The 12,056-nt window shown below is 48.2% G+C and overlaps 1 protein-coding gene across 1 annotated transcript in view; it reads right to left on the bottom strand.

Annotated features, from left to right (window-relative positions):
- Positions 1–12,056, bottom strand: part of SEL1L3 (SEL1L family member 3) — a 110,028-nt gene that overhangs the window by 40,635 nt on the left and 57,337 nt on the right. The window contains exons 11-13 of the mRNA XM_080657593.1: positions 10,737–10,916; positions 3,779–3,898; positions 1,900–2,040 (exon numbers count right to left, since the gene is read on the bottom strand). Of these exons, the coding sequence (XP_080513719.1) occupies positions 1,900–2,040; positions 3,779–3,898; positions 10,737–10,916 (441 nt within the window). The remainder of the gene's footprint in view (positions 1–1,899; positions 2,041–3,778; positions 3,899–10,736; positions 10,917–12,056) is intronic.

The following is a 12,056-nucleotide window of genomic DNA, read 5'->3' as shown; positions in this document are numbered from 1 at the left end:
GAAATGGGATAATGTCGTGCACAACGACTACTCATTATACTGAAATCTGAGCTAAGTGAGAGAAGTGTAAGTCTTGGTACATAGTAAGTGCCCAGTAATATTCACCGCATAAATTCATTGAGGGTAGTTACGCAGTGAAAGTCAAAGCACCATCTTCACCTGGATGCAAAGTGGGATGACCTGGCTGTTGTGGGCAAACCACAGCCACCAGCGTGGCCCCATCCTTGAATACAATTAGCCAGATACCCACACAATACAGTAAGCCAAGTGCACGGAACTGCTCTTCCCACTTGGAAAGCCCGTTTTCTGCATGGGGCTTTTCACATGGAATACACTTAAAGAGACCTTCTGGCCAGAGTTAAAAATTTTCCTTTAATTGCTGATCAAGGGCATCCCTCGTCCCACTTAGGAATAACTCAGTTAAAATGCAGGAGAATCAAAAAAGCTTTAAGGGTTGGGATTAGGCCCCGGAGAAACATTGTCACCTGCAGAGTAATTTATTTATGTGTCTGCCTCTCCCTGTAGATCGCGAGCTCCTGGTGGGCAGAATTAAGGTCTGAATCGTGCACTCTGGGCAGTGGCCAGCCCCAGCTCTGCTGGACAAGTGCCTCTCCTCCATGCCGGTCTCTCCTGCCTTCCCCATTCGTGCATGAGCCCCCGGAGGTCAGGGACGTGGCTCATGCATCCCTATGTCCCTCCACCCAGCACAGAGCCTGGCATTCTGTCAGCCCCGAAGGAGTGTTTATTGAACAAATACATGGATGTATTGGCATATGGCTAAGAGTCAAACCATTTCTATGTTGATCTGACAACTGGAAAGAGAAAGTCCAGGCTATAAATTTGAAAACCATAACAACCAGTAGGTTTTAAAGCTTTGGAAGGTTAGACACGTAGAACAGTCCTGGTTGTTAATCAGCAAGTGGCCACAGCTGTGGTTCTGGAGGTGGGCCTGGCCGCATGAATCCACGCCTTTGTCTGAAGACACTTGCTACCTGGGGGGCAGCTGCTTCCTTTGGGCATGGGCACAGGGTCTAAGGGTTTCCTTACCAGAGCCAATGGCTTTTCACGTTGCCCAGATTGATGAACTGATGTCTCTGTGTCTGGGGGGAAGAGCATAGTTGCTGAAGGCAGACTGCCTGGGTCCCAGTCCCAGGTCTGAACTGTACCGGTTGTGCGACCTTGGGTGAGTTACAAAGCCTTTCTGTGCCCGTTACCATCTACATAAGCCGCAATAATAACACACCACAGTGCCTACCTCGCCAGGTTGCTGTGAGGATTAAACGCGTTCATACATGTAAATCAGGTAATAAATGCTCCATCACTGTGAACTATTATTGTTTTGTATAAAACACACAGTGTTTTATGGTTCTCAAGGCCCATTCATCATATTATTTAATTCAGTGTTGTCCCATGAGATCAGGTAACTCTAAGGACACAAGAGAAGAGGGACTTGAACTCCATCCTGTGTCCTGGGCTAATGCTCTTCCCACTTATCCCCCTCTTCTCCTAGGGCTTAAAACCAAGATCTTCGTTTGATCAACAGCACTGCCGGGATGCAGCCCAAACACACACTTTATGCTGTAATTTAATGACAACACCGCCTGCTGGCAAAATTGCAGCACCTTGGGGGCTGGTGGCCACATTTCAATCCATAAAACACGGGGTGTCTCCTCCAGAATGCCACAGCTCTGGCAAAAGCAAAGAGAATCCAAGTGCCAAACCTAAGACTAATGACTAAAAACGAGACCAGGGTACTGCCCTTTCGGCAAATACCCCTCTCCATTAGGAGTGGCAGAAGCGTACACTAAGTGTCCTCAGTTCTGGACTCCGTCTGACGCATGCCTACAGGCAATGGCTCTGAAAGTCTGATGAGAATGGCACAAGGTAAGTGATTCTTACCTTGAACAACACAATGGCGTAGTCGTATATTAGCGCGGGGTCCTCAGTCTCCAGGGCACCCCTGGCATACCACTCGATTGCCGCTTCGGGATTCTTGGCCACACCCTGCTGCCCCCAGAACAACATCTGGGCCAAGCGTTGCTGCAAGACAAGAGCAATTTAGAATAATGACTTTCCTGTGTGATGCTCAATGTAAGGTTTTGAAAGGTGGGAAGTCAAAGCTGGCTTGGAATGTTTTCTTATTGAGAACCAAGAATGAGGTAGACACCTGTTATCTTCCAATAGGAGTGGGGTGGGGGGGGGGGGGCGGGGAGAGGGGAGAGAGCCCTAAAGGTGGACTTGTGTCAATGCAAGTCCTTGACACTCGTTGGAAATGCTGCGTCTGAGTGTGCAAGTGTGCGTGTGTGCGTGTGTGCAAGTCCATGTGCATGAATGAATCAATGGCACCCAGGGCCTAAGCACATTGTCTCCTCTCCTCCAGAGCCCCCTTCTAGAGGTACTGCCCGCCCTCTTGGCCCAGTGAACAGCGTCGAGGCCTCTGTACATCCCTATCAGTTAGGGTGTCTTTCTATGGCATCTATCTCCTCCTAGCCCAGCATTTGTCCACAAGGCTGGCTTCACAATTATACTCAAGACTGGGAGCCCTCTGGGGGATAGAAACCCCAAGATGTGATTTGTCTGCCCTTGTCCCCTCAGCTTCCACCCAGCAGAACTCATAGGAACCACTCAACAAAGTGAATGAAGGAAGGAAGGAAGAAGTGTCCATTGCTGGGAAAGTTCATGCAGGCTCTAAAGCACCCGGAAGTGGCCCTAGCAGCGGCCCTTCCAGAACTATGCACTGGAACTCCTTCCTGCACCAGAAAGTGTGCAGGCTAGGGACAGATGCCCATGAATGGAGCCAGTAGCAACATCTGTTAACATTCTGGCCCCATGTGGGCCCCTGACTGTCTTGCCTTCTTTCTGCTTCTTTTCTCATCTCCTTCTTTTCCCTTCCCCTTCCCACCCACTCTCTGCCAAATACAACTTCCAGTGAAATTTCTCCTGAAAGGCTAGGAGGACTTCCACACAGGGTAGGAGACCCGTTACTAGTGTCTGAAATGTGTGCTTGTCGATGTGTTTATTCTCTGCTGTTTCCTTTCTCTTTCCATTTCTGGTCTTCTGGCCTAGCAGACCCAGAGGCGGTTCATCAGGAGCATGAAGCCAAAGCTAAATCCTTTGGGAAGGAGGCCCCACCCTCCCGGTACAATCAACTTTAGCTGGCTCCCATCCAGGGCTCAGCTTCATAGTGAAATCAAGGCAAAAAGGCAGGGAGGGGACATTCTCCAGGCCCCTGCCCTTTCTAGTACCTCTTAAAAGTCCATCCAGAGATAAGACATGTTCAAGAGACAGGGTCGATCTTTTTGGCACATGGTTTTCTATTATTCTAGCTGAGTTCATGGCCTTCTTGTTGCCCATCTACTCTCTCCTGCACTCCAAGATGCTTCTTTTTGTTTCTGTCTCATGCACTGGAGTGTCCACTGGTGGTCTTTAGGACTGGTCATAAACAAGGTGGCGCTGTCACTTTCTGTGTTCAGGGCAGGACTACACAACAGGCCTCCTGGAGTCAAGAGTGACCGAGTGACTTGCTTTGGCCAATGAAATGTGAGGAGTGACTTGTGCCACTTTCTGAGAAGAGGCGTCAAGAGCCAGCCTGTGCTGTTAGCTTGAGTTCCTAGGAGTTGTGAGAACACAGCCCCTACCAACACCCACTGGACAGGTAGTGTGAGCATGGAATAAACCAGCATTGTTTTAAGCCACTGCGGTTTGGGGTATTTTGTTACCATGGCATAACCTGGCCTGTCACCACTGAGAATTTCAGGACAGTGGGCCACATCCTTACCTGAGCCGCCGCGTTGCCTCGGATAGCTTCGTGCTTCAACCACATAAAGACGTCCCCATCTTCTTTGGTTTGTACCTTGAGTATTTCATCATCTTTTAGCCTAATTGTTTCAACATATGCCTAAAAAGGGAGAAAGGAAGGAGGCAAGGAAGGATGGGAGGCCGGGAGGGAGGGAGAGAAGAAGGAAAGGAAGAGGAGACAGGAAACATCTAAATGATATGGGCATGCACAAGATGGGACGTCGTTCTTCAACCAGGCATTGCTCAAGGAAAACTCTATGCATAATTGATATGTGAGGGTTGTCCACTATATATGTCATCAGATCAAGTTCTTTCTAAACAAATGCATCACAGCCAATGCATCTAAACGAGGATTTTTGTTCCTATGGAAGCTTTTGCCTTGGGAGGACACAGTTTATTCCACTTCCACTTCTGGCGCTTAAGCGTGTTCAGCAGTCTGCTCTTGTGCCTCCGATCTCAGAGCCAGATTAACGTAGCATCAAAAAAGGTAAATCAATATTTTCTAAGAATAACCTTATTTTTTTGTCCCAAAGTGTTATTATCCTGCATGACTAATCCTTTTTATTTAGCAGGCTCAGCTTCAGATATCTTTGGGCTATTTCCAAAAATTCAATCCACCTCACAAAGAAGAGGGCCGGTTAGCTCTGAGGATGCACAGGGATGTGCTGGAGGCGCTTGAGACCAACCCGCAGGGAAAGTTCACAAAAGGTTTGAATTTGTGAACAGCCTCCCAGGTCTCTGATTCCTCTGAAGAAAATAAGATTCATTTTGAAGTATAAATTTTGGCTGTTTATCAAAAAAACAGGCCCCATTGTTTCACGGCTTCCCCTTAGGCATAATGAATCTATCAGCAGTACCGCAAGGAGTCCTGGCGAGGGCTTCCCAGGCCAGTGCAGCCACGGGCAGAGGGTGGGAAAATTGGATCTGGGCGAGCTTGGGAAGGAAGCCTCAGAGAACAAGGAGATGATTTCCCTTCTGGCCTCTCTGTTGGTTAGTTTTAAAAAGTACTTATGCCCTAGCTGGTGTGGCTCAGTGGATAGAGCGTGGGACCAAGGACTAAAGAGTCCCAAGTTCAATTCCGGTCAAGGGCACGTACCTGGGTTGCAGGCTCCATCCCTGGCCCTGGCCGGGGTATGTGTGGGAGGCAGCCAACCAATGTGTCTGATTCACTCTGATGTTTCTCTCCTCTGTCTCTCCCCCTCCCTTCCACTCTCTCTAAAAATCAATGGAAAAATATCCTCGGGTGGCGATTAACAAAAAAGCAAAAACAAATAAAAAGTACTTAGATTCACAAACTCGCCATTCCTGAGGTCTTTCAGCTGCCTTCTCCACTGTCACCATGTGGAGTCAGAGGTCCCTCAGGCACTGGGGCACTGAGACTTGGGGACAGTGCGAGGACTCAGAACTCAGCAGGTATTAATTCCTGCCAAATGTCTAACTCAGGGAGGCCACCAAGCAAAGGGCAACAGTGAGAACAATGATGCCCACGGCCTCTTATTAAAACCAACTGTGTGCTGGATGTTTAACAACTGGTTTTTTTGTTTGTTTTGTTTGTTTGTTTTCATTTAGTCCTCACAACAGGGCTGTGACCCAAATAACACTGTCCTCAATTTATACGCAAAGCAAAAAACCGAGGTACAGAAGGCGAAGCCAAGGTCACGTTGCAGAGCTGGCCCTGGAAGCCAGGTTGGCTTGAGTCTGAAGGCAGGGCTCTGATCAGCTCCCTCACGAAGTCCCCTCCCAGTAGGAAGAAGGTCCTGGAATCCTGCCTGGCATGAGCCGCTTTCTTGTGTTACCTCTTTGCCAGCTGTATGGCCAGCGAGCGGGTGCTTCAGCCTAAACTCCAGGGACACAGTGGTCTGAGACAAGCCTATAACCTCCTAAACTTGAGCAGCTCAAATAATGGAATTCTCACCTAGAAGTGTTTTGGCCGACTAGAGAGTTTGGATTTTGAGTTGTTTTTCTTCTTCTCCTCCTTAACTTGTTCAAAAGGAGAGAGAAAGAGAAGGGGAGGGGGGGGAGAGAGAGAGAGAGAGAGAGAGAGAGAGAGAGAGAGAGAGAGAGAGAGAGAGAGAGAGGGAGGAGAAAATGAGGCAGGGATATAAAGAAGGGAGAGAAGGAAAGGAAGGGAAGAAAAAAGGAAGAGAAGAAAAGAGAGGGAGGGAAACAGTGGGGGACAGGGGAGAGGAGAGGGAGGGAGACAGAGACAGAGAAAAGAGGATGGAAGGAAAACCCGCCAACTTTGCAGCTGGGCACGAAGGCCCTCGGCAGCGCCCCTTCCCATCACCTGCGTTCTCTGGGGGTGTGAAATGTGAGGGTGCAGCCAGGGCTCCGGGGAACTCAGTGCAGAGCCGTTTCAGGGCTTCCACTTAAACCAGCAACCTCCACTAATCTCCTCCGGGGCCTGTAGGGGCCCCCATTGTGCACCTGCCTGCAGGTGTGTGTGTGTGTGTGTGTGTGTGTGTGTGTGTGTGTGTGTGTGTGTGTGTGTGTGTTAAAACCAGCTATCATGGTTGGCTGGCTCCCAGTAGGAGGGGTGTGTGTGTGTTCTTTGTTGAAATGTAACATTTTGGGATTTTAAAGTAAGAATGAGGGAATATTGTCAGGAACTATGGAGAGACAAGAAAGCAAGTACCCAAGATTCCCCAAACAGGAGGTGCCGCATAAGCGGTGTTGAACCCAAGAGAGGGAGAGCTGACAGCCACTGCTCTGGGTACTGGCCGTCAACAATGAATACTGGTCGCATCACAAAGCACCAGAGTCAACAAGAAATTACAGTCCCTTTGTGTTCATCACTGGACTGGACGCTGTGCACCCCCAGTCTGTCCATCATGCGATCAGTAAACACTGAGCGCCAACTACATGTCAAGCACAGGGCTAGGCACTGGGGCCACTGATGTGAGTAGACAAGGTGCCTGTCTCGGAACTCAGTCTCCTGGGGAAGCCAGGGCTATGACCACGTACCCAACACTCACCATAAGAGCAACGGCAGGCAGGTGCCTGGTTCCAAGGCCCATAGCAAAGGGAAGGTCAGGAGGAGGAGGAGGTGAAGTTTGAGCCTTGTGTGCAAGTAGGAGGGGAGTCAGCAGGCGGGGAAAGGCTGGTGAGAACATGGAGAAAGGACCCCAAGCAGAGGAGACCCAGCAAGGCCAGGAAGTGTGGCCAAAAACTTAGTTTCTCCTGGGTGGGCAGGCCGGGTGGGGCTGGCTGAGAGCTGAGGCTGGGCAGCAGAGAGAAAGCAGGCAAGGAGTGTCTCCTACGCCACGTGGCGAGCTGTACCTGGTGCTCTGGGTCAGTACTTCTCAACACTGGCTGCACATTAGGGTCATCTGAGGAGCTTTTACACATCCACATCCACACACATATATATGCATGTCATACATCTGGGCCCCCCTCACTTCTGTAAGATTGTGGGGTGGAGCCTGTGTAGATGTGTTCTTTAAGCCACTAGGTAATTGTGATGCGTAGCCAGGTTTCGAACCTCCACTGTCGACAGCCCACGTTGGCCTCCGTAAGAATGAGAAGAGCATGAGAAGGGACAAGACTGGTGACAGTTGGGAGGTATATTGGTTTGCTAGGGCTGCCGTGACAAAATACCCCAGGCTGGGTGCTTCAAACCACACACATTTATTTCTTCAGTTCTTCAGGCCAGAAGTCCGAGATGTTAGCAGATTCGGTTTCTTCTGAGGCTTCTCTCCTTAGCATGCAGATGGCCACCTTCTCACCGGGTCCTCACAGGGTCATTCCTCTGTTTTGTCTGCATCCTCACCTCCTTTTCTTGTAAGGACACCATCCTACTGGATTAGGGCCCACCTAATGACTCCACTGTGACTCAATTGCCTCTTTAAAGGCCCTATTTCCAAGAACAGTCACAGTCTGAGGTACTGGGGGCAAGGGCTTCAACATAGGAATTTGCGGGGGGGAGGGGGCACATAATTCAGCCCATACAGGAGGCTGTCACAGAGGCTCAGAGGAGAGACGATGAAGGACAAATGTAGGCTGTAGGCTGTGGCAGCAGGGATGGAAATGGGAAGAGACAGACTGGCATGAAAGCTGTTGTGGATTGTAATTGATCAGATGATGGGGGGATCAAAGATGACACCCTAGTCGCTAGCATGGGAAATGGTGCCACCGGTTAAGGTGCTTGTGGGGAAACGAGGGGAGGAGATGCTGGGCTGCCTTTGCGGTGAAGATTGCAGAGCGGGGCATAAGAAATAGCTCAGATGGAGAGGAAGTTTTGAGCGTCATCAGCATGCGGAGGACTTGAAAGCAGGGGTGTGGATGAGCTGAGACCCCTGCTCGCTGGCAGGCGTAGAGAGAAAAGGCTGTGGACCAAATCTGGCAGAAAAGCTAGTACTGAGAGACTGAGAGGAACACATCTGTGATTAAGCCACTAAAACAAACAAAACCCGAGAGCATCTTCTTTCTCTGCAATCAGAAGCGGAGCCCCATGAAACCGTAAAGAAGTGACGTGAAGTGAGAGTCCTCATAAAGGAGATGAAGTGATGGGAACCGCGAGGTACATAAAAGAGACAATGAAACAAGAATCAGGAAAAGAATTTCTGACGGGTCCTCGGCTTGTTAATTAGAGGTCTGGCCTCCCAGATCTCCTCCTCTGTTACGTGCTGCTGCCGAGCTAATAGATTTCTTGACAAAAGGACATTTACATCAACGTATGACACCTGCTTAGATTCTCAAGCAGCCATTAATTACACATTCTTAAGAAAATGAGCTATGATGCAACTCTTCTAACTGTGTAATTCGTATCTGGCATTCTTAATCAGACGACTTTTCAGCTGCAAGATGGATCATTTCTATTCATCTTGGCTGGTTCTGACCAATTAAACATTTTCTTTCATAATCATAACGTTTCATGTGTCAAATCTTCAAAAGGAGAGGATCTTGTTAGCAACATACCATTTCCCGTTGCTAATTTATGCTGAATTAGGATTCTTAAAAGTATATTATACATATAGGGCATCATTAACATATCCAGGCTTAGTAGAACAATGGCAATATTATTTCGTGGCTTGATTTTGTATGAAATGTTTTTTCAGTAGAATTAAAAGCAAAACTTTATCAATTCAATTAATTCCTGTCAAATGGCCATCAAATTTTGCCCTTGGCCCATATGCACTGAGAGAATACATATGATGATGATAAGAATGTGTAAGTTCATTGCAAAAAATCACTTTCTAAAGGAATTCGATGTCTACACCGATAGCCTTTTGGTGTTTTATAGCCTGACTCATGTTTAATGTGCACCGACGGCATGTATCTTCGAGTCATTTATTTCATAACTGCGCAGCGGTCACTGTGGATTTCTTTTCCGGAAACCATCCATTCCCAATCATCAAAGCACATGGTTTCTGCACTGTGTGATTCTGAGGGCACAGTGAGGGGTCTGGTTCCCAATTAGCTGCTCAGCCTGACTCCACGACCCTGCCCTAGCCCGGCCCATCCCCTTGGCTCACAGAGCATAAGCAGGGAAAATCAGGAGCTTATGGCCTAGTAGATCAAGGCCAAACCTGGCAAAGCAGCTTAAGTACTATCTGCGGCTGTATAACCCCAGGCACCCGTCATTAATATATTGTCTTCGGCAGAGTTGAGTAGTTGCAACAGACACTATATAGGCAAAACCTAAAATATTTACTAACTGTCCCTTTACAGAGAAACATTGCCGACTCCTGGTACAGACTACTCGTGCTTCCTTTCGACCATCTCCAGTGTTAGACCATTAAAACATCTTAAATCCTTTCTGGAGAAAGAGGGTATATACACTGAGTGACCAGATTATTATGATCTCTGAACGCATAATAATCTGGCCACTCAGTGTATATCCTATATAATAAAAGGCTAATATGCAAATTGTCCCCTCGACCAGGAGTTCGACCAGCAGGCAGGCCGGCCAACTGCCCATGTCTCCTCCCCCTGGCCAGGCTTGCCGGATCCCACCCTTGCACGAATTCATGCACCAGGCCTCTAATATACATACACACACACACACACACACACACACACACACACACACACACACACTCTGAGTGGCCAGATTATTATACGTTCAGAGATCATAATAATCTGGTCACTCAGTGTTTATAAAACACATTCCAAGAAGCGAACTACATCAGGGTCTACTCCCACTGGATACAAATCTCTGTCATCTAGAGACAGCCTCCCTTTTATTCTTACACTGTCTCCTTTCCTCATACCCTTTTATCTGCTGCCACCCATTCAAGTCTGGAAACAACCGTCGGCTGGTCCAACGTAACACATTACACTCGGTGAGTTGATATGAGCCATTGATAGCTTTGCCCAAAGAGTCAAAAAGATTTGGGAGCCTGCAAAGTTAGGGGCTGGAGTTTGTGTGAGCGTCACATGCTGTCAGTCACGTGGGAGCACTGGGCCAGCAAGGCCACACAATGGGGATAGACGCTTCTCAAGGCACCCAGCAGTGGGAGCATAGCTAGGGACGGAGCTTACTTCCTTATGTCATAGACCCTTCTTGCTCATTACATATTGATAGGAACCCTTGGTTTACTATCTCCCCCTCCTCCATTTGACGCAATGTCCCCTAACATCTTTGGACCTACCATGTCACATGGTCTTGGAACAAAGTCAAAACACCTACATTTGTGGTACACATTTTCTTGCAAAATCAAAATTCATTCAGGGCCAGATCTACCCTTTGTGTACGAGTCCTCCCATTCATGAAAAGCTTTTCATGGACACATGGAGGATTGTTCCTACACTCAGCCTGAGAGCACAGACAGGAAACAGGAAGTGGAGAATGCAAGAAAGCTTTTCTCTCCATGCAGTGACGCTCATCCTCAGGAGGCCAGCGGAGGCAGACAGCCACAGGTGCAGGCACCTTAGGAAAATTCAGGAAGCCCTGGTAGGCAGGGCCACGACCACTTCCGCCCATTTGTCTTTCGTACCTGATCTCCTTGTAGCGTGTGCTGGTCCAGGGGTGTCTTTGTGGCAATGTTGCTATAGTAGGCGTAGGACAGCTCCCAGTCCAGGGGATAGTCGTCAATACCCTGGAAGTGTTTGTACCCAAGATTCATTGAAGACAGCCTCTCACTGCCCTGGCCTCCAACCAAGCTATACAACATGCCCTGTTAGGAAGAAATGGACAGTTGTTCGGAAGGTTAGAGATAAGGGTCTTAAAATCCAACCACTGAAAGTTCATGGGGCCCATCCTTATATGATCCTAGTCATTCCAAAGCATGTTAACAGGCCTTAAAAATCTCTTTAGAGAAGGCATAGCCACGTTCTCATGGCTTACAGATTCCCAGATATCTGTCCTTCTAAATGTCTAATAGCTTAAAATTCCTTGATTTTTGCCCTTCTTCAATGAAAACTGGGGCTTTCCCTGCCTTCTCTCATAGTATCTCCATGTATCCGCCGATTGCTTTAAGGGTCCCTTGGTCTGCTTCAGCTACATCATCTATGGCCAGATGATCTGAAGACTGGGCCATGTTCCAACCTCATGCTCTCAGAATGTCAGCGTTAGGAAGGGTCTTTTGGGATCAACTGATGGAACAACCTCATTTTATAGTTGAGGAAATAGAGGCCCAGAGAGGTGCAGTCATTTGTCTATGGCCAACCAGCCAGCCACTTTGTGACAAAGACAGGGTTAGAATCTTCTAGACTATTCCACCTTTGTGGGATTGCCTCAGGGACTCAGGAAAGCATGCTATCCCTCACGAGCTTCTACAAGCCAGAGACAGGCTCAAAGACGTCACCGAAAAACAAACAAAAAACGGAGCCACCTGGGCATGTCTAAGCAGTATGACTCTCCAAACCCAAGATGAACCAATCCAGAAGAAAGGTGACCGGGGACCGTTCAGCAGCACTTAACACAAACGTGATTCCAAATGTTACACAAGTGCATTATACATCTGGATCCAGAACCAAAAATGAAACCAGCTGGGATAGCTTCTATTTTGAAGGCTAGATGTGTCAATACTTGGTTTCTAGGTCCAAATGATTTCACTTAGCTAAGAAGTCATGGGGTAATGGTCCCACAGCCAGAGCAATTACAAGAACTGGGTAAGAGGCGCCTGTTCTTAAAGGGCTGAGATTCCGGTAAGCCCTGCCCAAACTGTTCCTTAGCTTGTACCTACCAGTCACATCCGGAGCCTAGGGACACTGAAAGCCAGAGCCTGTATGAGCCCAGCCCTAGGATACTGATCTTTTCTTTTTTACAAAATATATTTCTATTGATTTCAGAGAGGAGGGGAGAGGGAGAGAGA

The sequence above is a fragment of the Plecotus auritus genome, assembly GCF_963455305.1.
Source record: "Plecotus auritus genome assembly, chromosome: 1".
NCBI lineage: Eukaryota > Metazoa > Chordata > Mammalia > Chiroptera > Vespertilionidae > Plecotus > Plecotus auritus.
This window is presented reverse-complemented; position numbering and strand designations above follow the sequence as displayed.